General features: G+C 37.8%; 1 protein-coding gene and 1 long non-coding RNA gene across 2 annotated transcripts; one reads left to right on the top strand and one right to left on the bottom strand.

The window, feature by feature from the left end:
- Positions 1-366: 366 nt before the first annotated feature.
- On the bottom strand, positions 367-12,971 carry oaz2a (ornithine decarboxylase antizyme 2a). Its single transcript, XM_048158856.1, is given in 6 exon segments — positions 367-2,382; positions 4,731-4,816; positions 5,282-5,454; positions 7,294-7,371; positions 7,373-7,424; positions 12,802-12,971. Coding segments are annotated over 6 exon segments (540 nt in total). The 5' UTR covers positions 12,822-12,971; the 3' UTR covers positions 367-2,251.
- On the top strand, positions 11,529-27,655 carry LOC125247515. The gene is made up of 3 exons (XR_007180105.1): positions 11,529-11,682; positions 27,117-27,195; positions 27,449-27,655. It is a non-coding gene; the product is annotated as an uncharacterized LOC125247515 (long non-coding RNA).
- The last annotated feature ends 23 nt before the right edge of the window (positions 27,656-27,678 follow it).

The following is a 27,678-nucleotide window of genomic DNA, read 5'->3' as shown; positions in this document are numbered from 1 at the left end:
GTACAACTAAATATTACTATCATCTGAGCAATTAAATATTAATGAAAAATATATATAGGCTACGTAATAGATTCCTTATCATTGATCGTTTTTTTTGTGAATAGCAACCATTTTTCATAGAAGACCCAAAAGGTCACATTTTACTTTAGTTTCAATAGTTTAATATTAAGTTCACATTTTTTCCTTGTGAACAAATATTTGCACTATTCAACATCCATAACTTAATTTTATTTCCCCATTCAGTTCACACAATCCATCTAGAAGAGTCAAATTGATTTTATTTGTGTGGGGAAAAAAAAAAGAGGTCAGTCATGTTTTTTTGTCACGTGTTTTATTTGGACATAAGGAAAAGGTTCAAGGTATACAAGTGTAGATTGTCATTAAATGATTTCTGATTTACGCTAAAGTCTACACTACAAAAAAATCTATCAATATAGACAAAATAAAATCATATAGATAAAAATAAAATTTAAGTGGATGAACAAAAAACATTCTCTAAAAGCTTATTGTCACAGCCCATGAGGAAAAGTTAGGTCTATTTACACATGCAAAACCTAAAGGCCACCCTGCTGAGAAGTATACAGAACTGAATTCATTGCACCTAATTTCCACAGAGATGACCAAGAATCAAAGAAACAGAGACTTCCGCTCCAGGGAATGTTTTTGCATGTTTTACCTGACTGCGCCGGGACCGATCCTACTATCTGAAGGTGCTGCTAAGGTAGGTTCACCAGTCTTATCTGAATGAAACTTGAGGCTTTCGCTTTGAATGGAGACCATTATCTTTGGCAAGTATGTCAAGTTCACTAAACACTGCAAGACATCTTGACGGCTCAAAGTACATCTCTGTCTAATGGATGTGCAATGCACCGTGGGCTGAATTGCTTGTGTTTTCCTAAAGTGCTTGTGTTAAAGCCCCTGAGGGGCAGAGGGTGTGGTTGGTTTGCTCTCATGTTTCCTGTTGATTTGGGATGGTGAAGACAAATGCTGTGATGGATTACGGTAAGACTCATGTAGAAGGTCTATGCATCTCCCTAAATAAAAATGAGGATACCAGGACCTTCAGGATTTTTAAAACTAGAATGATTTCATCACAAACATGCTCATGCATCTAGGAGTTTTCAGGTCTGGCTTCATTTTAAAAGAAATAAAAGCAACGGACCTGACTGAACAACTTCTACTCAAAGAAAAGCAAACCTCACAACCAGACTGAGAAAAATTTCAACTAAACTCAACCTAAACTTACACTCAAGTGCATTGTTGGGGTCTGGAATGATACTGTAGAATGCTGCGTTCCATCCAATGTTTAATGCAAGATATTTTTCGTACGTAATATCTTTGACTTCCAAAAATAAAGCCATTTATTGCATGACGTTCTGACGATATTAATATGCAATGCTAGCTTTCGTTTTACAGATGCGAGATTATCAACAGTGAGGATCATTTAGTGGGTTTTACACACGTCACTGCAACGTTTCTTGGTTTTATTGGTAATATAATGTGGGAACTTTGACTTATCAATGTGTTTTATGTACATAAAAGTGAATGTTTAGCAATAACTGTGCACATCTCAGGTGCCGTCTGTGACGTTATAGACTTCAAGTGCGTTCGATTGCACTTTTCTAAGTAGGAAGGTGGATATTCAAAAGTTGAGTTGAATGGAACGCAGCATAAATCCTAACGAGTGTTATAAGAGCTAATTGTGCTGTTGAAGTGAGTCGAGTATGAGCTGAGAGCTATTCAGCTTGCTTCACCTTGCTTCATCTGAGTACAGTGAACTAGTAAAAGTTACAGCTGTAACTCCTAAAGAAGAGTAAAACCAGAGCAGAAAAGACTGTCAAACTGGAATAAACAAATAAATTCCTGATTTCACCACCTTAAGCCACTGGAAACGGTTTACAATCAATTACAAATGCATTCCCTTCTTTAAGAAGTATCACTACCATGTCTGCGATCTGTATCCTGTTCTGAATGTTCCACACATAAGAGTACACCACAGTATAGACAGTTTGATATATGATGTGAATTAACAGAGAGGATATGCTGGATTTTTGCTTTAGCACCAACCCACCTCCTGCTGATGGAACGACCAATCAGAATCGATTGGTGGGTTAATAACAGAAACTGAACCAATCAGAGTGTTAGATGGCCCAGCTTCGCCCCTACCCCCATCCTAAAAGTCACTTTGATGCAGAGGTGAGAAGGGGCAAGAGGGGTGGGGGCATTTTAAGAGTGAGTGAGAGTGTGATGCTCACTCTTCATCAGAACTACTGCTGTCTATGGAATAGACCATAAAGAGAAGATCGGGCCGGGCCGGCACCAGCGGGTGACCAGGTTTCACCACTTCAAAACCCATGTAGTGGAAGGTCTTCATGATGGACACTGCACAAGTGGAGACAAAGACAGTTATTCATTTACTGAATTATGGTAAGTAAAAGATTCATTATCCAGTTTGAAAAAATTAGATAACCCAAATTAAATTTTAATTATTTACTCTGCATGTTGTTGCAAACCCGTATGACTTTCTTTCTTTCTTTTTTTGCAGATTGTACACCAATCATAATGGGGCTGTCAAGCTCCAAAATGATTAAAAAGCCATAATAACAGTGCACAAGTCATATGGATAAGCCATATTTTTGAAATCCGACAACCTACATCCACATTAATCTGGATATTGAAGATGGAATTTTCATTTCAAAACACTCCCTCCACACTAGCTTTTTAAAGTGTTTTTTACACCGAAACATCTGAAAATACTTAAAGGGTTAGTTCACCCAAAAATGAAAATTCTCTCATTAATTACTCACCCTCTTGTCATTCCAAACCCGTAAGACCTTCGTTCATCTTCAGAACACAAATTAAGATATTTTGGATCAAATCTGAGAGGTATATGATTTGCCCATAGACAGCAATTTACCCCAATTTTCAAGGTCCAGAAAGGTACTAAAGACATTGTTAAACTAGTCAATGTGAACACAGTGGTTCAACCTTAATGTTATGAAGCAAAACAAAAATAATGACTTTATTCAACAAATTCTACTCTATCCTGTCAGTCTTCTACGCTTCGTAACATTAAGGTTGAACCACTGCAGTCATGTGGACTATTTTAATGATGTCTTTCTGGACCTTGAAAGTGGTGGTAATTTGCTGTCTATGGAGGAGTCAGAGAGCTCTCGGATTTTATCAAAAATATCTTAATTTGTGTTCCAAAGATGAACAAAAGTCTTACGGGTGTGGAACGGCATGAGGGTGAACTAACCCTTTAAATCCCCTTGCTGTGCATGTGTAAATCGTCATAAAAGCTCACCGAGATAAGACGTTTTTTCGGTCACGGTCACTCAAAATCGGCATTCCATGTATGGTATAAAACGCAACTGACCCTTCGCCGGGGGTTTGATTGACAGGCGATCTAACCAATCATAACGCCGAATCCACCATTTTGTCCGACAAAGCAGTCAGGGGAATTAGTAGATGAACGTCGGTGGACTTGAACTTGAAAAATGATGTCTTTCCGCGTTTGAAACAACATACCTTCTGATGTTCATTCATGTTTATTTGATGCTATAAATGAACTAGTAGGAAGAAATGATCAGTTCACGAGCCGCTTGAACTGAAGTGCTACAGCGATCTGTCACGACACATTAAAGAGCCAAAAAACAGTATTTATTGTTTAAATTTCTTTAAAAATGTCAAAATTTGAAATTTAAGACTTTGTTTCATATCAAAAGTAACCTGCTCTGTCTTGTCTGTAGAGGCGTTTTCAGTGTCCTCTTTGATCCGCGATGCATTTTTCGCTGCGTGAGAACATGATGTGTGGTGTGAGAGTGGCATGGCTTGTTCAAGCACTGTTCGCCAGAGGAGAACTGGCCCCCCGACTAAGCCTGGTTTCTCCCAAGGTTTTTTTCTCCATTTTAACACCTATTTGCCACTTGTTTGCCACCTGATGTCACCTGTTGGAGTTTGGGTTCCTTGCAGCTGTCGCCTTTGGCTTGCTTAGTTGGGGACACTTGACATTTGACTTGACATTTGATATTCAACAGTGCTTTGATCTGCCTGCATTGACACTATTCTTTAAGAGCTGCTGTGCAGCAAAAATTATGTACCAGTTATCAATGTAAAGCTGCTTTGACACAATCTGCGTTGAAAAAGCGCTATATAAATAAAGGTGACTTGACTTGACTTGTCGGACGTAGCAACAGTAACTAAAGGGGGCAAGTCTTTGCGAACAGTCAATTGCCCTCATGTTTTGCCGCAAGACAACAATTGCAAGTAAATATTATCATCTTTGCAGGAATGTGATATGAAGATTGTATGAAGTAAAAATTATCTTTAGCAACACTATGTAAGTGAACAGCAGGCACAACAATGCCAATACACCCATAATATGCATGACTAAACAAGCATTATCATTTTCGAATACCTACGTTTGCACAGTTCACACTACAACGTGAAAACACAGTTCTCAAATGTATCCACTTGGGTGAACGTCTTCCAAAAGCTGTTTTTGCTGGACAAAAACAGCATCTCAGAGTGAACTAAAGGCCAAAGCGTTTTCAAATGTATCTGGATTAATGTGGATGTAGCCTCAGTTTCCAAAAAAAATCTTTGGTTGTGTTACATACAAGACAGTAAGTCACACTGGTTTGGTACAACATGAGTGTGAGTCATCGCTGACAGAATTAGCAGTTTTTGTAAAATATAACTTTAATATGTGTTTAAATGTATCTTACATCGATCGTCTCTGTTTTTGTGAAGCCACAGGAACACATAGCTGACTTTCAACTGCTCCTCTGCAAACTCCAGAAGCCTGGTGAAACTGCAGTGTAAAGAGAGAGAGAGAGAAATGGTGACGCACTGCTGCTTTTACATAATGTGTATCTTATGTAATAATGCAGATGTACTAGCCACAGAACTACTTCAGTCAGAACACACACACTTATTTAATGCTTTCTGACAGTCCACCACCTGCTCGTTGAAGGTTCTAATGCCTCCAGTGACCTTACAGACAGCACATGACTGGACATGATGATGAATCCAAATGAGAAATAACTGGAAGAACTTTCATCAAGAGCGGCTGCATCATTCACAACTTCATACCGGTGAAGACACATCACACGGAAAACCATCTCAAGCTGCTTTTGACTAAAATTAAACCAGCCGTTTGTTCTACTGTGACCTAAAAATGTCAGTTAAAGCCAAACCATGTAGAGAGAGACAAATATAGTCCCGCTGTCAGCTTCAATATAGAGCTGTATGATGACAGATCATTAACCCAACGTACCCTTCTTTGCTGCCATTGTGGAGAGCTCCAGCAGGGATTTCCAGGTAGAGTGCATCGTCTGAAAGAACCGTGTCCCAGCAGGAGAACCGTCGCTCGCTCAGCTGGTACTGGAAGTGCAGGACTGGGGGCGCTCCGCTTACTGATCCCGCCTGAGTCACTGTCAGCTTTTCGTCCTGGAGGACACATATACACGTAGTGAAATGTCTGAATGTTATTTATAAGAGCACAAAAGAAAATGTTTCATTTAATGAATTTTCATTTAATGTTTTCTTACAATATTGCATATTATTATTGTTATTATTGTAACATATACTGCATGAATTGGCATATATTGTATCCATACTCGGATCTTATAAATATCAATATATTTTTTATGATATATGTAATTTCCAACAGTTAAATAAATGTAAACTCTTGGAAACGGCCTTGAAAGAACCAGTTCTCAGATGCTTCTCAAATGAACTATGCAAGAGAGATATTCACTCTCATTCGCAAATCGATCCAATTATGATCGATCGATCGCAGTCGGAGTTGTGTTCTGACATCTGTATTGCATCATGCATCAATGTAGGATTCATTTCGGTAATGAACCCTCTGTAATCCTGTCGATTTTCAATTGATTTTTGTCTAAATATTACCAGAGTAGTACATTTAAACAAAATCAATTGATATAAATGAGCTCAAGAGTAGCCAACAGTCATTTGAACAATAGACCTTTTCACAGGTGTGAGTGATCATAAACCTCTGAACCTTTTGAGAAGATCACATGTCTGTACAGACAGTGCTGACATCTATAGTCTCACACACATGGCCAGGTGTATGCCCAGCTCGATTACAGAGCGCCAACGCCGTCCATATGTAGGCCAGATGGAAACTCTGGTTGTAAATATGGTACAGAGCTACGTGACAAAAAACAAGCTCTAGAGATCTCTTCACACCCGTCTCCTCCCTTGGGCTGGTTGTCTGTGTATGTTTTTTGGAAATGGTATGGCTTACTGCCCCAGTCTCTTACTGACTAAAGTATTTAGTATGACTGAAGTTTTTAGCCTTACAGCACTGTTGAAAAAAACAGCATATGCTGGTTAGGTATGATCCTTAGTTGGTCCTGAGTTGGAGCTAGTTGCTTAAGACCTATTATGCTATTATTTGGGGTCTACTAGAATAGGTGCTTGATTTTTTTAAAAACACATTATTTTTCACATATTTGATATTGTTGCAGCACCTCTCTTCCCAGTCTGTCAGTACACAACTCTGCTTAGAGTACATATGGTCTCTCTCTAAATAGGGACCATATGGACCACCCAGGCCTCAGGGTGCCAGCTGATAACAGAGATACCCATCCTGCCAAAATAAAATAACACTGAAGCAGAGTTAAAGTTAATGAGATAATTAAGCAATTAATAAGGCTGTGACTGAAGTCAGTTGTAGTTCTTGTGTTTCTCTTTTCTTCAGTGATTCTGCTTGTTAACAGCAGGTGTTCATCACTAATGCACAATCGTCACTTAATTGTTTAATTATCTCATTAACTTTAACTCTGCTTCAGTGTTATTTTAACACTATTTAGAGAGGGACCATATGTACTCTGAGCAGAGTTGATTTAACTCTGATTGGTTGACCGTTTCGAGCATGTTTGGGAAATGTCATGCCCCTTACCATAACCGTGAGTTTTAACAAACCACTAATGCAACTCAACCAGGCCTCGTCCGTTTTTTTTGCATATGACTTGAGAATTATTTACATTATTATATATTGTGACGTGTATGTTCCCAGAAGAAAACTCTGTTTCAGGCAGTTCAGTTAGTTCACTGTGCTTACTTATATAGAGAATAACTCCCTTTAGAGTGACATTGTGCTTTGTAACTTTGCAGAGCTTTTTCATGCTCAAACAGCAACACACTAAAGAAAGTTGGAAATGTAAAAAAGCACAATATGACCCTTTTAAATGTCTCAGAATGTTTGTTTCTGAAGTTCGAACAAAACCGATCAACAAATCAGACTGCGAGTGCTCTTACCTTGTGAAGTACGCTGTGAGGGAGATCCCTGCCTGTCCCTCGCCCACCCGGGATCTTCGTTAGTGGGAGAGGGGCATCAGGAGCACCACAGAGGCCCTGGAGCCCGCTGCCTCGAGCCAAGCACAGCACAACTACAAGACAGAATATGAAAGAGAAAATATGTCATAGCTGTGTAAGATTAACATAGTTTTCCACGAGTGCTTTTAACTAAAATTGGCATGCGCTTCTAAAAACTACCTTCGCTCTGTCTGTCTCAGGCATCATGATTCAAGTGCATGACGCAGCTTGGCACAGGCCTCAGGGTGCCAGCTGATAACAGAGATACCCATCCTGCCAACAGCATAAAACCAGTCTGTCTGTCTGCCTAACTGAAATGTTGGCACTTTTAAGGGCTCTCTCTCTAAATATCTGTTCTTATGCCTTATCAAACACTGTCACGTTGTAATGTTTTCTGCAGCACTGTTTTCACATTAACACTCAGTTCTCTGATTACAGACTATGGCAGCACTTAAAGGGTTAGTTCATCCAAAAATGAAAATTCTGTTATTAATTACTCACCCTCATGTCGCTCCAAACCTGTAAGACCTTCGTTCATCTTTGGAACACAAATGAAGATATTTTTGATGAAATCTGAGAGATTTCTGTCCCTCGATAGACAGCTACATAACTACCACTTTGACGCTTCAAAAAGTTCATAAAGAGATAGTTAAACTAATCCATATGTATTGAGCGGTTTAGTCCAAATTTTCTGAAGAGACTCGATCGCTTTATATGATGAACAGATTTAATTTAGGCTTATATTCACATATAAACATTCATCAACTCACACATTAGTTGTGGTAAACGGAAGCTCAAGCATGAGATCAGGGGAGTGAGATTTAGGGTGCGTTCACACTTGTAGTTCGGTTCATTTGGTCCGGACCAAAGAAGAAAAAAAAACAATTAGTCCTGGTCCGGTTAGCATTCAGATTGGCAATTTTATCACCGAACCAAAAGATACCGAACCTTAAGGCACAGGGATACATTCACAACGTGATTGGTCGGATTTTATGACGTATTGCCTATTTTGAGACAGAACTTACCGAACATCCAAAACAGTGCTGTTTGCTGAGGTAAATGCGCTCGTTGTGTGTGCGTAGCGGGGCGTAGCCTGCATGTGATGGTATTTTGGCCAGCTGGGAACTCGTGAAGAGTTTATAAAATGTGTAAAGTAGTCAAAACAGCGGTGGGAATCCATCCGTCACACACACAAACAATCTGCTGTGTGGAGACGCGCGTCTGATGCCTGTCATGGGCAAACTCGCGTCTATGACGAGAAAAACCGACATGCGTGAGGATTCTGTCCTTTTTAGGGTCTCGTCTTCTTGTTTTTGGTTCGTTACATGTCTTTGGTCCGTGTTGCGTTCATATATCATTCGAACCACACCAGAGTTCGTTTGGAAGCGGACCGAGACCCATCTTTTCAGCGGTCTCGGTCCGCTTGTTTGGTGTGCACCAGGGTTCGGATGGCAGCGTTTACACATGTTCAAATGAACCGCACTAACCGAGCAATCGCACCAGGGTTCGTTTTAATCGAACCAAACATGACAAGTGTGAACGCACCCTTACACGCACAGCTACGTCTGTTACACTCACCCCCTTAAATCTCACTCCCATCCAGGTCACGGCACCAATGTAACCCCTCCGGTTCGAAATGGCACTCGAACCCGGGTCTGCTGGCATGGGAGTCGGGCCCTCTAACACGGAGGCTAAAGACCGCAGTCTCTAACATCAGTCGCTAGAGCGCCTCTTGAGGTCAGGGGAGCGAGGTTTACATGCAAACCTCTACCAGCCTACATCTGTTAGATGCGCGAGAACCAATGAGGTTCATTCTCGTGTTACGCAGCACGTTTGAGCTTCTGCAAGAGGTTTGTTCTTGCACGTCAAGCAGGTTCGGTTGAGATTCAGTTTATGTTTGCTGATCAAAAAGCCTAAATTCACTCTGTTCATCATATAAAGTGATCGAGTCTCTTCAGAAAATTTGGACTAAACCACTCAATTCATATGGATTAGTTTAACGATTTCTTTATGAACTTTTTGAAGCATTAAAGTGCTAGTTATGTAGCTGTCTATCGAGGGACAGAAATCTCTCAGATTTCATCAAAAATATCTTAATTTGTGTTCCGAAGATGAACGAAAGTCTTACAGGTTTGGAACGACATGAGGGTGAGTAATTAATGACAGAATTTTTATTTTTGGGTGAACTAACCCTTTAAGACAGTCAGCTGGAGTAAAACTAATTTTGTTCTAATATGGAATCAAGCTAATATGTAATTTTGTTTAGTCTGATCTATCAGTTCATTTATCAAATTTATTGGTTAGAACCAATTAATCATCTGATATTTTGCGATCATCAGTATCGGCAGATCAATTTGATTCTTTAGTAAATATTGAAAGATATGTTTCACTTTCAACTAGACAGAAGGGAGGCAGTTCGCAAACAAGCACATGATGTGAAAACAAGTCTGTAAATAGCAGCTTGGCTGAGAACATTTGACATCCCAGAGGGCTTGAGTTACAGCACTGGCTTTTAGAGATGGTAATAACAGACATTTGTGTCCCCATGACATACTGGGAGATCTTTGGATCTGATATCTCATCTGAAGCCAGGCCGCACACTGTCAGCGAAAATCTCTCATTATGATTAAAAGCCTTTCAGAAAATTCCCAATTTTCAAAACAGCCCTGTTTACAACAAGCTAGACAGAGGAATATGTGCTCACGTATTGGTGATAAACTGATCTGGGAGCAGAACATTGATATTTTATGGGTTTATCAGCTGACAGCAATCCAGGACACGGTTACAGCACGCTGGCACAAATGAAATGGCTGTTTGAAGCTAGGGTGCTTTGTTTTCAAGTCTCATGAGCCAGATTACCCAGCAGGCAAATGAAAGGAGGGCGTAGTGGTTTCCTTGCTCTGGCAACCGAACATGTAACCCAGGTGATATAATCTGCATGGTGACTGCATGAAAACAGGTGAAGCTGTTACTTTCCTTTTCGGTGACAGTACAGACTACAAAGAATTAGTATGACAGATTTTCCAAGACACTTTTGAGACGCTCTTGTTTTGTTCATTCTCCTCTCCTGGTCTCTGTATTGAGTGCTGGGTATCTGCGAGTGAAATGTCAGCTTGTTTTGAAAGCCGACACTTTCACCCTCTGACATTCAAGCACCTTCCTCCCCTCCACCGTCTCTGATTATACGCTCTGGATCAAAACAGTTTCAGACTAAACTAAAAAAAAGAAAGAAACTGAAACCGTGGGTCTTTCTTGGATTCATTTAACCTACAAAGAACTCGATGTTTACACGTTCATTGCATGTCCATGCAAATGTTGAAATCACATTGGAGTCGTCGATTTTTGCATTATAATTTTTGGTTTTTAGCTGTGTGGTTGCTATGATGGTTGCTAGAGCATTGCTAGATAGAGCATTGCTAGATTGCTAGCCAAGTAAAAATTGTACGTTTTCATTCGCTTGGAAAAGAAATAGGACATTTTTCACAAAAAGACGCAAAATTTAAAGTCTCCATGAAATCAAAATTGACAATTCTTATTTATTTTATTGAATATTGCAGTATTTATTTTTTTTTATTCATGTGCCTCATAATCTTTAATCAAAATAACTTCCCCTCCTCTTGCAGCAACATCTCTTCTCTGGCGACGTGTTTACTGGTGCGAGGGCGGGGCAACCTGTCACTCACATGAGATCGACCAATAGCAAACCACAACCATCCAATGATCCAATTAATGCCCAATGGTCAAAATCAAGTCCCACCCTATATTTTTTCTTGTTCGAGAAGCCGCTTCACTTGGATATATTTCACAATAGAGAAGAAAACACTAATCGCAACTTCCATTTCATTCATGACTGTATTTTTTTTTTTTTTTTTTTAAATCGCAGTTATGAACAATAGTAATATAAGTTAAGGATAATGTTGGATTCATAAAGTCCAAAAGCAGAATCTATTTCCAAAACAATCCAAAGATCTTCTTTTTGTTACTGAGAAAGTAGTTCACATAATTCCACAAAAAGCTTTCCCAAGAAAACAGCTGGCTGCTGGCATTATCACTAAAGATCATTCCTGACTCCAGCTGACCTCCAGAACTCCAGGTGATAGTCCGGATCTGTTTAAAGACCGGGATTCAGGTTAATCTTTAGTGCAGTAATTACTGGCTCCGCTGAGTGTTTGGAGAACGACCAGGAAACAGTCAAAACCAAAACAGGATACTGCGAGTCTTCCAGGAAAACAGTTATCATTTGGCTACAGAGGGGCATGAAAGGTGACGTCCGACCTTCAACTCACAGCGAACGTATTTTGGACCAATCCCTGACCAGGAGAGATATGGCAGGTTTGTGTTTTGCACATATCAGATTACAAAGCCTCCGCAAGCAAGTGGCCTTCCTTGACAACATGTCTGACATGTTTCTGTTTTACCAGAGGCTAAATTCTTCTGTAAAGTGTTTCACTTTTTAACGTTGATGGTCTGGATGGAGTCCAAGAGCAAAACACAAACAGAATGTGAGGTTGAGAAACAGGACGTTGCATGTAATGTGAGCGTCAATGTCATTCTGTGACCTGCGAGGAAACATTCATGGAAAATGCTCTGATTTTAACATGATGTTTGAATTGTTCTTAAACAGGGCCACGGCAAAGATGTTGCAGCTGAAGAACAGAGCTTTCTAGGAACTAAAGCTTATGTAATGTTTTGACCCTATATTCCTCACTCAGAATACCTTAAATCTCAGGTTAAATCAGGCTGCACTGGTGCTAATCTTGTTACAAAAACAAACATTTCAATGAAAACAACCACTTATGGTGTCCAGAGTTTCATAACAGGTCGTCTGTGCTAGGGTTTCCATCCTCAATCCAGATTTGGAAATTGCAAGAGTAGGAAATTAGATTGTTTAGGAAAAACTAATTATCTTTGGGACAGTGCGATTTGGTCAGCATCGATAGTCCTGTTACAAGCTCATGAATCCTAATTGAGTTGATGGGGTTATGGATGAAATATTTATAGCAGTGTGTCTCTCACACTCATCTGTCTGCTCGACATTAAATCCGCTTTGATATTAGTCTGTGAGTCTGATCCTTCAGTATATCACAATAGATCCTGCCCATTCATAATTTACATACATCACAGCTCTATATCAAAAAAAAAAAAAAAATCATTTGTATTTTAGATATTTGTAATTAAGATAGAAAAATCTAGAATGTTTATATATATATATATATATATATATATATATATATATATAATACATAAACATGAATTAAATTAAGAAAATGTATTATAAACCATTTACATATGTATAAATATGTTCTGAATTATTATTTAAATATATTTTAATATCTTAATGGCATGTTAAATGTCTAAACACATATCCAAAATGATAAATAAACAGAAAACTTTGGCAATATGTGCATGAAATTAAAACGTTGCAAAAGGTATAGTCGTATATCGTCTCACCTCTCCTCTGTGTTGCACATGTTTATTTCCTCGTAGACTGCTTTACTCTAACAACTCAAAGAGTGACTGTTGTGCAGAAAGTCCACGGAGAAATGCACCATATGTGTAATAATTCTCTCTGAAGCGTTCAGCGAGACGCGCACCGTGCTTTGACACCGAGCACTGACTGCGCGGTGACGTTGAGGAACTGATTCTGAATATTAATGAGCCTACGTAACGTCTGCCAATCGAACGACACGCAGCTTCATTAATATTCATCGACGTGCAGCGTGAAGAATCATTGGAGACAGACGCAGAACAGGGAAGTGACAGTGAATCTACTTATATTATTCTGTTTTTAAATATCGATTAGGTCAATATATTGATTGTTTTATATGTTCTTCATAAATGTATAGTAATATAATGGTATTTAAGGGACACTCAGAAGCATAATGATGAAATTGACTACTTTCTGAGGGTTTCTGGGAAATGAAGTTTTTAGCTTTGAACATTCCGACAGTTTTTGAATCACCTAATTTACATGTAATAAGTGTAAATTGAACAATAAAAGTGCTAAAATCAGCAGAAAAGTAATCTCATTCTCAATTATCATGTCAAATCTTATAAACTAATGCTTAGAAATGCATAGAAATAAAGCGGAAGAAGTAATCTGAAAATACTCTTATTTTTATAGACCTCTACAGGACTTTTGGAACAGGGTGGACAGGACTTATGTTATGCAAGAGCTGATAATGGAAACAACCCTGGGCCAAAAGATTAAAGGATTAGAAACCGGACACCAAGCGATGTGATCGTTACACGGCGGTGACTGAAGTGTATGACCTCCAACAGAGAACCCACAACATAATCAATATATGAACTCTGCAAGGAACTGGGTTTGAATTTTCAGTAGTAATGGAACCTCAATAGGGTCCTAAATCAGAATGATAGTGGTTTAAATAGCTCAGGGCTGGGGTTTTCAACTGGTTTTGTCACAGGATCATTTGATACTATCCTAACTATGCATATGGTTAGTTGCCTTTGAATTTAGCATTGCTTCCATGCTATCAGAAGAGATTTCTGTGGAGATTGCAACTGACCAGTTGAGAACCACTGCAGTTCTATCAACTCAATAAAATTGTGGCAACAGATTGTGAGCAATATTATTAATTAAATTCAACATATAAGAATTGAGTTAGAATTAATCAAATGAATTGCTTAAAAGTCAACCATGTGTAAAATTAGCAAATACCATTACAAAAACCACAAACTGACACAAAAAGCAAAGTATCAAACTACCCAACTATATGAAACACTGATCACCATAAGGGCGACCAAACATTTTCAATAAAATCAACATCAACATCTAAACCTCTGTTAATTCAAGTGTTTCTCTTTCCTTCAGTGATTCTACTTGTTATCATCAGGTGTCTTCAATTTTGGTAATAAAAAATAAAGAGTTCTTAATTCATCTTTGACTTTGTACTTAAATTTTACTCGTTTTAAATGGCTGACATTTAAGGAATCAATTTGATTAATTCTAACTCAATTCTATTTGGTGAATTTAATTAATAATATTGCTTGTAATCTGTTGCCAACATTTTATGGAGTAGATATAACGTATTACTTTTTACATTTGGGGGAACTTAATCAAGCTTTCTTCATGTGGAATCTCATTATAAGAACAGAAACCACATTATTTGCAGTCTACTTGTTTATGGTTCATTATTGGATTTCAGTTCATTTGTCCTTGTTGGCATGATAACATCCATCATGTGTTTGGTGGTTACAGTGTCTTGTGGGCGAAGTGTGGTGTTAGCAACCACCTGATTTGATGGCTGTCTTTTTGATAACAATAAACAAGTTGGACAACTGAATCATAAATCAGCTCAGATCAGTTCCTGTCACACACCCTCTCAAACTGAGAGCTACAAGGCATTCTGAAACCTCCATGGCTAAACAGACAAAAACATATTTCCTTTTCCGTAATGATGCTTTATAATGATTCGCCCTGCCTCCAGCTGACAGATGAATAACAACAATAATTATCAAACAATTAAATATATTTGATAGTCGAATGATGAACAGGATGATCACAAGATTATGGACTACAAAACCCCATTGGCATGATTTCTTAGACCTGCTACAAACACATGCAGGACACACAGTTCTGATGGGCCAGTGAGAACAGAGAGTTTTTTTATTCCATAGACAGCATCGGCCTGCTGATCTATTAAAAGCTCCATTGTATCTTTTCCTCTTTGGCACTCTTGTGCATCCAGGAAATGCTTGTTTACTGTGTCAGGTAATCATCTTAGAGCTGGATGGGAAAGATTCTCTCTGTCACGGCAGGCAGCGCCTGTAAACTGCTTCTGATTTCTGCTTCACTCATACCTTGTTTGGTATTTGATTAAAAGAGTGTGACATGTTGAGAAGATTAAAAATACCCTAGCAATGTTCTAGCAACCACCCAACACACCATACCTACAACCTACAACAGGGCTTCTCAATCCTGTTCCTGGAGATCTGCCTTCCTGCAAAGTTCAGCTCCAACCCTGATCAAACACAACTGAACCAGACAAGATCTTCAGGAGCACTTGATAATTACAGACAGGTGTGTTAGATAAGGTTTGGATCTAAACAGGTAGGTCTCCAGGAACAGGATTGGGCACCCCTGACCTACAACATAACCCAGAATTCCCCAGTAAAGCCCTAACAACTGCCTAGAACACCTGAACAACCACCCACGATACCCTAGCAACCACCTAGAATACCTTAACAACCAATCAGAACACCATAGCAACATCCTAGCAACCACCCAGAATTCTCTAGTAATACCGTAGAAACCACCTAAAGTATTATACCACCCAGAATTTCTTAGCAACTGCCTGGAGCACCCTAGCAATGCCAGGATACTCTAGAAACCACCTAGAATACCTTAGCAACCACCCGGAACACCTTAGCAATGCCCTAGTAACCACCCAGAATACCCTAGAAAATACTCATAAAACCCTAGAAACATCCAAGCAACCACCCATAATTTTCTAGTAATTCCATAGAAACCAGCTAAACCAGGGGTTCTTAAACACATTCCTGGAGCCTCCCCAACACTGCATGTTTTCCATGTCTCCTTAATCAAACACACCTGATTCAGATCATCAGCTCATTAATCGAGACTCCAAGACCTGAAATGGGTGTGTCAAAAAAAGGAGACATGCAAAATGTACAGTGTTGGGGAGGCTCCAGGAATGTGTTTGGCAACCCCTGACCTAAAATTTCCTATCTACCACCCAGAATTCCCCAGTAAAGCCCTAGCAACTGCCTAGAGCACCCTAACAACCACCCATGATACCCTAGCAACCACCTAGAATACCTTAGCAACCACTCAGAATACCCTAACAATGCCCTAGCAACCACCCAGAATACCCTAGAATATACTTATAAAACCCTAGCAATGTCCTAGCAACTACCCACAATTCTGTAGTAATACCATTGAAACCACCTAAAATATCATATCAACCACCCAGAATTTCTTAGCAACCACCTGGAACACCTTAGCAACGCCCTATCAACTACCCAGAATTCCCTAGTAATGCCCTGAAAGCCACATAGAACACCCTAATAACCACCCAGAATTCCTCAGTAAAGCCCTAGCAACTGCCTAGAACACCCTAACAACCACCCAGAATTTCTTAGCAACTGCCCGGAACACCCTAGCAATGTCCTATCAACCACCCAAAATTCCCTAGTAAAGCCCTAGAAACTACCTAGAACATCCTAGTAATGCTCTAGAACACCCAACCAACAACTCAGTTCCATATCGACTAACTGGAACACCCTAGCAACCCCTCAGAAAACCCTAGTAACCAGTGAGAACACCCTAGCAACCACCCAAACTTTTCACAGTCAATCACCACAGAAATTTTCTATAGAAAATGTAAACATTTTGGTTAAGTTTTACAATATATCATAAGTAGTGCTGTCAAATCGATTAATCACAATTAATTGCATCTAACATAAAAGTTTGTGTGTATATATATATGTGTGTGTGTGTGTATATATACTCATACTTACACACACATATATTATATATTTACAAACTTTTATGTTAGATGCGATTTGACAGCACTAAAAGTGTGCTTATATCTCTTTTTCAAGAACAAACAACCAATGTAGGTGTATTATAAAGCATTTTACATCCATGTGAATGTATTAAGAATGTTTTTGTAATGCATTATTTATAAAGGCCTCACAGAAAGTGCACCGCCTCTGACCTCAGCAGTGAAGCTCTCTGACCGTGAGTTCTGACCCAGTCTATGAGACGGGCTGCTAAGAAACAGTGAAATGCCCCATTCCAGCCTAATGAACTTTCACAGCGATGCAGAGTTCAGGCTGTTCCTCGTGTGTGTTCACCTGGGTGTATTCTGTCCTCACTGACGTAGATAGAAGTGTATCAGTTGCTAACTCATGCTGACATCCACACTTCAATAAAACACATTCTGTTCACTTACAACCCCTGACGGATGATTAGGGATGCTGGTGTGTGTCTGGCATTGAGCAGAAGTGAGTGTGTACAGTGTGTGTCAGGGGTTTTGTGTCGTACGGCATTAAGCTGATTGGCACTAATACTTTTTGTTCTGGCTTGGAGTGTCCAGTGCGGCGTTCTACGCAGGACAGCTGATTATACACACTTGAGTGCCATATGATTAACCTCCAAGAACACAACACGCCACTTCCACTTCCACTTACTGTCCATACCTTATAGAAGGGTTTAGGTCATTAAAATTAGTTTTAGATTGCATGTTAAGGTTTCATTTAGACTTTCTAGACACTAGATTTCGCATTACATTCATAACAGATGTTATTTAGTTCTCATGTAATATGGGGTGGAAGAAAGATCTTTCTGAAGATGAAAAGGTGCAAAAGTTGTGCAAAAGGCACGAAAACAATTAATATTGTGTGAAAACTGAATGGAGATTATCGAATTATCACAAGATTTGTGAGTGATTTAGAGCACAGCAGAACTCGGTCAGATAAAGACTTATTAAGGAAAGTTCCTGTCAAAAAAATTAATTGTATTAAAAGGGCAGCTATAAAAAAGCCAGTGTTGAGCAGCAAACAGGTATTTGAAGCTGCTGGTGTCTCTGAAGTCTCAAGAAGCTCTCCATGCAGGCTGGCAGTTGTGCGTAAAGATGCATTTCAGCCACTCCAAACCAAACCTCACAAAGAGAAACATTTACAGTGGGTGTAGAAATACATGAAGACTCAAAATAGTTTTATTCACTGACTAATGCCGTATTACAATGGATGGTCTAAACGGATGGATTTCTGGATGGTTGGTGAATGGCCACCACGTTCCAACAAGACTGTGATGTCAGCAAGGAACTAGCGGGTGATGATTTGGGCTGTAATACTGGGAAGTGAGATGGAAGGTTCCTTTAGGTTCTCTGCGGGAATTAAAATGACTTTTTCAAGATATGTGGAGTTCATAACTGGCCATTTTCAGCTATGGTATAAAAAGGAGGATAGTGCCTTCTGAAATACAATGCACCATGCACTATCCCATGCTGCAAAAAACACCACAGCAATACAACTGTTTGAAAATGTATTTCTACACCCACTGTAAATGTTTCTCTTAGTGAGGTTTGGTTTGGAGTGGCTGAAATGCATCTTTACGCACAACTGCCAGCCTGCATGGAGAGCTTCTTGAGACTCCAGAGACACCAGCAGCTTCAAATACCTGTTTTCTGCTCAACACTGGCTTTTTTATAGCTGCCCTTTTAATACAATTATCTTGTTTGACATAAACTTTCCTTAATAAGCCTTTATCTGACTGAGTTCTGGTCTAAATCACTCACAAATCTTATGATAATTCAATAATCTCCATTCAGTTTTCAGACAATATTAATTGTTTTCGTGCCTTTTGCACAACTTTTGCACCTTTTCATCTTCAGAAAGATCTTTCTTCCTCCCCAAATTGCATGAGAACTGTAACTTGCTTAATAATGTGGAACAACCTCTAAGTAGGGTTTCCATAGACCTGGCAAATTATTTTGTCTGAGATTGATTCCAGTTATCTAAAAAGACAGATAAATAAACAAACAAACACTTTCTTAGAAAAACTAAAATCTGAATGTTTATTGTACTGAAATCTTACTGATATGTCACTCGCATAATAATTTAGAACACAGTACTGTATATATATATATATATATATATATATATATATATATATATATATACACACACACACACACACACAAATGTCATGTATATTTATGCTTATTAGAATATTGCATTCTTCATTTCCCAAGTCCTGAGATCCCTGGCTTTTCACTGTTCCCATCTGAGTCTATTTTTGCATACCATGGTCAAAGAAAAAAAATCGGACAATCTTTTAGCAAACAGTGTGAGTGTGTGAGTAGGAAGGGCAGCAGGTCGTGGGAATCAGTTCAACGCACCAGCCTGGGCCGTCAGCAGAGACTCACTTCCACCAAAAGCATCAGAAGTGCAGTAAAAGAACAACTGAGGAAGTGGAGAAACAATGTACGAGTCTGAACAAACACACACACTGAGCTGGATCAGGGTGTGGGACCTCAGAACACTGACAGCCATTTCTCTGGACCCAGAAGCCCATAGAGAAAAGAAAGTTCTGTTTCCCATAATTCTGTTTATGTTTCCGCTGGTTACGTTCCCACGGTGACTGCTCTTCTTGTTTATTAATCTATTTCAGTTTCCTCCTAAGCTAAATTTAAAACTGGTTGCGAGTTTATGAATTTAGTTTATGAAAGTGTGTGTGTGTAACTTCAAAGGTCTCCAGGCTGGAAATGAACCATGCTGACCGGTAATGTCTGTTTTAGCGTGTTGTTTATTGAAATGACTCCCGGTAGGAAGTTAGAACGTGACCAGTACAGCAGCTTGAATGATGAAAACGTGAATAATTATGAATACACACTGTTCCTGTCTTATACAACGGCCAGTGGCATTAAATTCATCGTTCATCAACCACTTCTGGAAAACGGAGGCCCACTTCTCTTACAATAAGTGTTCTTGCTTACTCCCCTTGGAAATACCAGCTTAGACTAGACATGAGCTTTTGTGCTGGTCCAGTTCATGCCAATCGGGTGGATCAGTGTAACTGTAATTTAATATGAGGCCTTATTGTGTCTGTAATTCTTAGAAACTTCTTCTTGATGACTATCTTAGCAACCATAATGTTTTTTTTATGCTGCCTTTCCTGGTTTTTACGGAGCCCCACACGACTTTTGTTTCAAATGCAGTTTTGACTGTAAATACCTATTTGAAGCATAAAAATATGGTGTATCTTTGAAATCTGTAATTTTATATCTTGAATACATGAAGAAATGGCGCATTGTTAAATGTCCGGGTTTCGTAGCTGTGTGTGTTGTGATGTTTTTTATATTAGTTTTGTTGTGATGTCTTATATTAATTGTGTGTTTGTGATGTTGAATGCTGCATAAATTGCCCTGTGAAGGGATAAAAAAGATATTACTACTACTACATGCAGGAAAAAAATAGTAGGCTCAGTCGTGCACACGATTTACTAATTCGTACCCTCGATTTACCCTATACATCGTGCGCATGATTTACTAATTCATTCCCCCAATTTGCTGAATTATGCACACGATTTATAACTTGAGGGAACGAATTAGTAAATTGTACACACGATTCAGCAAATCATGGGAGTGAAATAGCAAATTGTACGGACAATTCAGCAAATCGAGGGAACGAACTAGTAAATCGTGCACAGGATTCAGCAAATCGAGGGAATGAAATAGTAAATTGTACGCACGATTCAGCAAATCATGGAAGCGAAATAGTAAATCGTACGCACAATTCAGCAAATCATGGGAGCGAAATAGTAAATCGTACGCACGATTCAGCAAATCATGGGAGCGAAATAGTAAATCGTACGCACGATTCAGCAAATCATGGGAGCGAAATAGTACATCGTACGCACGATTCAGCAAATCATGGAAGTGAAATAGTACATCGTACGCACGATTCAGCAAATCATGGAAGTGAAATAGTACATCGTACGCACGATTCAGCAAATCATGGAAGTGAAATAGTACATCGTACGCACGATTCAGCAAATCATGGGAGCGAAATAGTACATCGTACGCACGATTCAGCAAATCATGGAAGTGAAATAGTACATTGTACGCACGATTCAGCAAATCATGGAAGCGAAATAGTAAATCGTACGCACAATTCAGCAAATCATGGGAGCGAAATAGTAAATCGTACGCACGATTCAGCAAATCATGGGAGCGAAATAGTACATCGTACGCACGATTCAGCAAATCATGGGAGCGAAATAGTACATCGTACGCACGATTCAGCAAATCATGGAAGTGAAATAGTACATCGTACGCACGATTCAGCAAATCATGGAAGCGAAATAGTACATCATACGCATGATTTAGCAAATTGAGGGAACAAAATAGTAAATCGTAAAATCGTAAAATTAATTTTATGGTTTGGTTAAATTTTTAAATTAAATTAAATTAAATTGCTATTTTGTTTTGCACATTTTTTTTTATTTGAAAAAAACTATTGTCACCTTTACTCACTCACTATTTGTATGTTTGTTTTGTTTTGCAAGTGTGCCAAAAATTAACTAAGAATCTAGTCAACCAGTGAATAATATAAGTAATTTTAGAAGAAGCCTTGTCCCTTTTTTCCTTTTTTTCTTTCTTTTTCTTTTTTTTCCATCATGGTGATATCACTGTTAAAAACTTGTATTTTGAAAATACAAAATTTGTGGAAAAGTACTTCAAAGGTCAAAGTTCAGACTAAGAAGAGTTTGTGCAAATCTAGAGGTAGGCTTCGTCCGAAATCGCATATACTCTCTTGACTATATACTTATTTTGAATAAGTAATTACTTCGCAACCACTAAAAAAGTATGTTTTATATAGTTTGAATGTAATAAACGTTTTTTTTTTTTTTCCATTTAAATGTGTTATTGGCGTCACATTTCATGTTTGTGTGAATGCTTTTTGCTGGGGTAAAAACTTAATTTTTTTATTATTTTAATTTGTTCTTAGAAAAAGATTTTTGTTAACATAAAATAATACAACAATGAATGAAAATGAAGTTGTCCTTTAACAACTTAAAGATTTTGTAAGTCTGAAAAGTCAACATTTTTTGCAAATGACCCTTCATTATACATTAATCTTCTGGGTCAAGCGCTGAAGGAATTCCCTCATGCTGAAAAGGCTCTTGTTTTTGTGGCATTAAATATATGCACATAGTGCTGCTAAGCAGAATTTCCAGTAAACAGGGTACGATGCGTGATGTTCTGACACGAAAATGTTTTTGAGCACTTAATCAGCGTGTTGTTACTGCCCTGCTTTCCTTAATCTCTGTGTTTAAACACAGAGCGCTTGGAGAGGACAGATATTCCGAGTATGTCCGGGCCTCTGTGCCCTTCCCAGCAAGCCAGTAAACATCTAGAATAACAGAGGTTTCAGCATTCTGGACCTGCTCTGTCCACACAGCCTGAACTGAAGTAGGCCAAACTGAACAGCAGGGCTTTAGAGGGGCAGATTTGTGCCGAGTCGAGGGAATTCCTTCCATACTTCCCCTCGATGAGTCCTTTTCTGCATGACTGAATCTCTGCAAAACAAGGAGCGGCGCTCTGACTTATACTTGGGGTTAAGTAGCCTATATGAACAAACCAAAACTAATAACCTCTGATTTGTTTAACCTTCGGATTCTCTACGGTCAAATGACTGAAAAATATTACGTTTTGAAATTTTAATATTTTTTTGCTTCATGACACTTGGTGAATTTTGTCGCATTAGCTATGCGAACACACAAAAAAATCGTGAAAAAAAAAAAAAAACACTTGGCTCCTTCACAGTCAAAAATCTATGAACTAGCACAGCACGTTTTTGCAAATGTGTGAAATAAAATCAATAATTCAGCCACAAAGCAGTAAACAGCAACAAAGAGGTTACACAAGAGTACAAAACAGACACATCCACTCAAACACACACTCACTTTCACACACACAACACACTATTATAAACACAAATGAACTGGTGTGGCTGTTGGTAAAATTGAGCCAAAAGACTCAAACAAGAGGTTGAAATCAGATCAGACCCAGATTTATTAAGCTATGATAAAACATACCTGTTCATTTTTGCTACATTTTTATTCAATTTTGCTGTTATGTGTAACAAAATGTCCTCCTCTGTGTTCAGGTTTGACTGTAGTAAAATTAATGCAAAAACTGACGCTTCAAATCAACGTTTCAAAAAAATAAAAAAAAAATAAAAAAAATCTAGTCTTTGAGAATGTCTATATAGAATAAATCCAAATTCAAAACTTAAAAAAATAAGTATTTATGTCTAAAAACCACTAGAGAATTTATAAGCCACTTTATATAGAGCTATACAGTAATCTAGTGTTACACCATGGCATCACACATTTTTCTTTTTTTACTCCCACCAGATGGCACTAATCTACCTTCAAAAAATTGGATTTTAAATGCCTTGTCTCTGTTTTAACATGGAATACTGCTTTAATTGAAAAAATAATTTTAAAATATATTAGAAAAAAATGTGTATTATTTTCAATGGGGAAAAATAGCTAATAAAAAATTATAAATATTGCAAAGTATCATACCTCAAAATTTTAAATAATAATCAAAAAATATTATTGAACAAAAATATATTACATTGGTTTTCCTGAAAAAAAAATCAGCTTGAGTGCAGAGGTGTGATATCTATGGAAGAGGATTAGGGCCAAGCAATAATAAAAAAATAAAACCATCTCGAGATTAAAGTTGTTAAATTTCGAGAAAAAACTCGTTAAATTTCGAGAAAAAAGTCCAAATAAAATGTTGAGAATAAACTTGTTAAATTACAAGAAAAAACTCGTTAAATTTCGAGAAAAAAGTCGAGATAAAATGTTGAGAATAAACTCGTTAAATTACGAGAAAAAAAATGTTAAATTTCAAGAAAAAAGTCGAGATAAAATGTTGAGAATAAACTCGTTAAATTATGAGAAAAAAAATGTTACATTTCAAGAAAAAAGTCGAGATAAAATGTTGAGAATAAACTCGTTAAATTACGAGAAAAAAGTTGTTAAATTACGAGAACAAATTCGTTAAATTATGAGAAAAATGTCGTTAAATTTTGAGAAAAAAGTCAAGATAAAATGTTGAGAATAAACTCATTAAATTATGAGAAAAAAGTCGTTAAATTATGAGAACAAATTCGTTACGAATTCGTTTTTTCTCATAATTTAATGACTTTATTCTCAACATTTTATCTCGACTTTTTTTCTCAAAAATTAACGACCAAATTTGTTGTCATAATCTAGCGACTTTTTTCTCGTAATTTAACGAGTTTATTCTCAACATTTTATCTCGACCTTTTTCTCGAAATTTAACGAGTTTTTTCTCGTAATTTAACGAGTTTATTCTCAACATTTTATTTCAACTTTTTTCTCGTAATTTAATGAGTTTTTTTCTCAAAATTTAACAAATTTAATCTCGAGATGGTTTTATTTTTTTATTATTGCTTGGCCCTAATCCTCTTCCGTAGATATCAGATACCAGAATATAATTTTGAAGTGGGCTTATTTGTGTAAAAAAGTTTTGGTGGTAAGTTTTGCTTGAGCTAGCATCACTTCTAGTTTAAGATAGTCTTTTCTTCCCTATCGTGACATATATCTGAGTATAATGGCTTCTCGGACAAGAATAAATGTAAGGCGGGACTTGATTTTGTCCATGGGGCATTGATTGGATGGGTGTGGTTTGCTATTGCTGTGATGTCATGTGAGTGACAGTTTGTCCTGCCCTCAGGAGGGTAGTTATTTTGATTGAAGATTATGAAGGAAAATAAAAAAATTATGTGCACTGATAAATCATTTATAATAAATACTGCAATATTCCATTAAGAAACAAAAACAAACAAAAAAGAAAATGTTATGGCTTTAATGTAGCTGTTTGCTGGTGTTGTGTTAGTTGGAAAGCACTGGCAAGAGAGAAAAAGAGAAAGCATGTGCTCTGTGGTTTATGAGATGATTTTATCTCTTAATGTTTGGTCAGAGTGTCTTTAACCCTGCAGCAGTGCGTGCTGGGAAACATGTATGCAGGAAACTTCTTGCATGAAGAGGAAACCTTAGAAAGGCACAGAGAGAGATCTAAGCTTATGATCTCTGTCAAAAATGAAAATCTAAAATATCTGTATTATAATTATATGTGGTGTTTGTTAAGGCAAAGTGGGCACTTTTGGCTTGGTCCAGTAAGCAACAACCTTAGCAACGCCCTGGCAACCAGCCATAACACCCTAGTATTGTGGCTGACAGCTTTTGCATGAGCAAATTCCATTTACTTTTCCTTCAGAAGTCATAACAGTGTGTGTTTCAGTGTGTTTGCAGTGATGTGGAACGCTTGACCTATATTCATCACATGACTCTGAGAGCCTGCAGCTCTGTGAATAAAGTCCTCAAAATACAGCAGCTGATGTGAGATCAGCTGTCGTCCGCTGTCCTGAATCATTATCAACCCTCTTTTTGTAATAAAACTAGTGACTGAAGAGGAACTATGTCTGCAATGAAGTTTTTTTTTTTTTTGTGGTGCAAAGAACATGCGATTTTGGGTGGTTCTGCTATATTTTCCCTTTTGTATTGCACAAAAAAATAATAAAATAAAATAAAGTCATACAGGTTTGGATTAACGTGAGGTTGAGTTGACCTAAATGATGAACATTTTTGTTTTTGTGTGTGTGTGTGTTTTGTATTTTTTTTTTTTTACAGCGGTTCCTTAAGCCAGGTGCACATTTGGCCGTTTGAGACAAATTTTGCAAATCCTACAAGATCCCTCTTATCTTAGTCCAAAATCTGTTGTCTTTGCAGATGCTTTGTGCCTCTCATCATCTGGACTGCATGTGATAGTGATTTAGAAAATCTCAAAACACTAAAAATTTGTGCAATATCATTTCTCTGTGATGAAGAAGAGTTTAAATTACCAGCAAGCAACCAAACCCTGACCCAAATGCATATAGACAGGCTTCAAACTCAAACTGCCAGAAATGAGTTATTGATTTGGCCACAGGGACACACATGGTGAAATTGAATCACTGAAAATAATGCTGTAACTGAATTTGACTGACATAAAATTGATTTAGATGTCCATTGCGCAAGAGTTCAGAGGTCTGTGACTGTGTGAAACAGGAGCAGAAATGTCTTTGTATCGTTGCTTTAACAGATAGCGCCATCTGCTGTCTGTGGTGGAAAATGGTACAAATTAAAGGGATAGTTCACCCAAAAATAAAAATCCTGTCATCATTTACTCACCCTCCAGACCTGTATACATTTCTTTGTTCTGTTGAACACAAAGGAAGATATTTTGAAGAATGTGGGAAACTGAACATTTCTGAGGCACCATTGACTTCCATAGTATTTTTTTTCTACTATGGAAGTAAATGGTGCCCCAAAGCAGCTTGGTTATAAACTTTCTTAAAATATCTTCCTTTGTGTTCAACAGAACAAAGAAATTTATACAGGTTTGGAACAACTTAAGGGTGAGAAAATGATATCAGAATTTTCATTTTTTGGGTGAACTATCCCTTTAAGAGATTTATTTCTTTCATAAAGCGGTGACACGAATAACAAAAGACAGGGAATGGTCAATATATAATACATAATGAATAAAAATAATAAACTAACACAAACTAATACATATAGTAGCCTAACAACGGAGTAAGTTGGTCAAGATCTTGCGTGTTTCACTGTTTATATTTCTGTCAGTAATTTTAACGGTTGAAGATCGTCTCGCGCGAGTCAAATTACATTCAGTTTACCGGCAACTACATTAAAGTTGTTTTTAAACTGATACTTAAATGAAAATGATACTTTTGAGATGTGTGGATCTATATAACAATGTGAAAAATAATGACAGGATTTATGTTTTGACGATTTGCCGCTCAGGATCCAACGGACGTTGCTATCAGTACCACGTGATTTCTGCTCGTGAGCTTTAACACACAGCTGAAGCGATATATTCTTATATTTTAAAAGAATAAATACGTGAGGACCTTTTCTTTCAGCATATATTGTACAAAATGATTTAAAATAACCATATTTATTTGTAGTAACTGAACGCAACTCGATAGTAAGTAATGTAATACGGTCATGATGGGCTAACAAGTGTACTAGCTAGTTGGAGATAGGTTATTGTTGGCTAGTCCTACTGTTTGAAAATGTTTTCATAGTATACTAAAACTGTGTCCACAAGGAGACGCTATTGTTTAACAAGTACTACAATAAATAACAATAAATTCTTATCTTTCACCAGGTTCCTTGCCAGTATGATGAAAAGTCTCTGTTGTGGTGCCATATGATATGAGCTGTGACCACAAATCAGAGTTGTGGAGGTCAGTACCAGTAAACTACAGTTGAGATGTGTATTGCATGCATGCAAATAATAAAAGGGAAAATCATTTATACAGGATTTATGGCTAAATATGCTGTAAAAATCTGGATTCTAATTGGCTGTTATTGAAACTCGCATACAGAAACCTCATATGAAATATCATCTTCTGCCTCACATTTTCACACATCTCCAAAACTAACAGCTGGACACAATAAGCATAATCTCCTGTCTTTCTTTCGACTGTTTTTCCATAGTATTGTATTTCATGAAGCACACCGGTCATGTGAAACCTGTTTGGATGTATTAGCAGATCTGAGAAAGAGAAAGCCAGAAATATTAACGTTATTAAATGATCCAAAGGCTTCATGACAGGACCTCACCTGTGCCAGAAATATGCAAAATCCTCTAAATTCTTCCATTATGTGAGAGAGGAAAAGTAAAACTTTCAAACCTGCAGAGATTCAGAGAGGAAGACCTAACATGA

The sequence above is a fragment of the Megalobrama amblycephala genome, linkage group LG15 (genome assembly GCF_018812025.1).
Source record: "Megalobrama amblycephala isolate DHTTF-2021 linkage group LG15, ASM1881202v1, whole genome shotgun sequence".
Taxonomy (NCBI): Eukaryota; Metazoa; Chordata; class Actinopteri; order Cypriniformes; family Xenocyprididae; genus Megalobrama; species Megalobrama amblycephala.
Note: the sequence above shows the minus strand (reverse complement) of the source record. Positions and strands in the feature narration are given on the sequence as shown.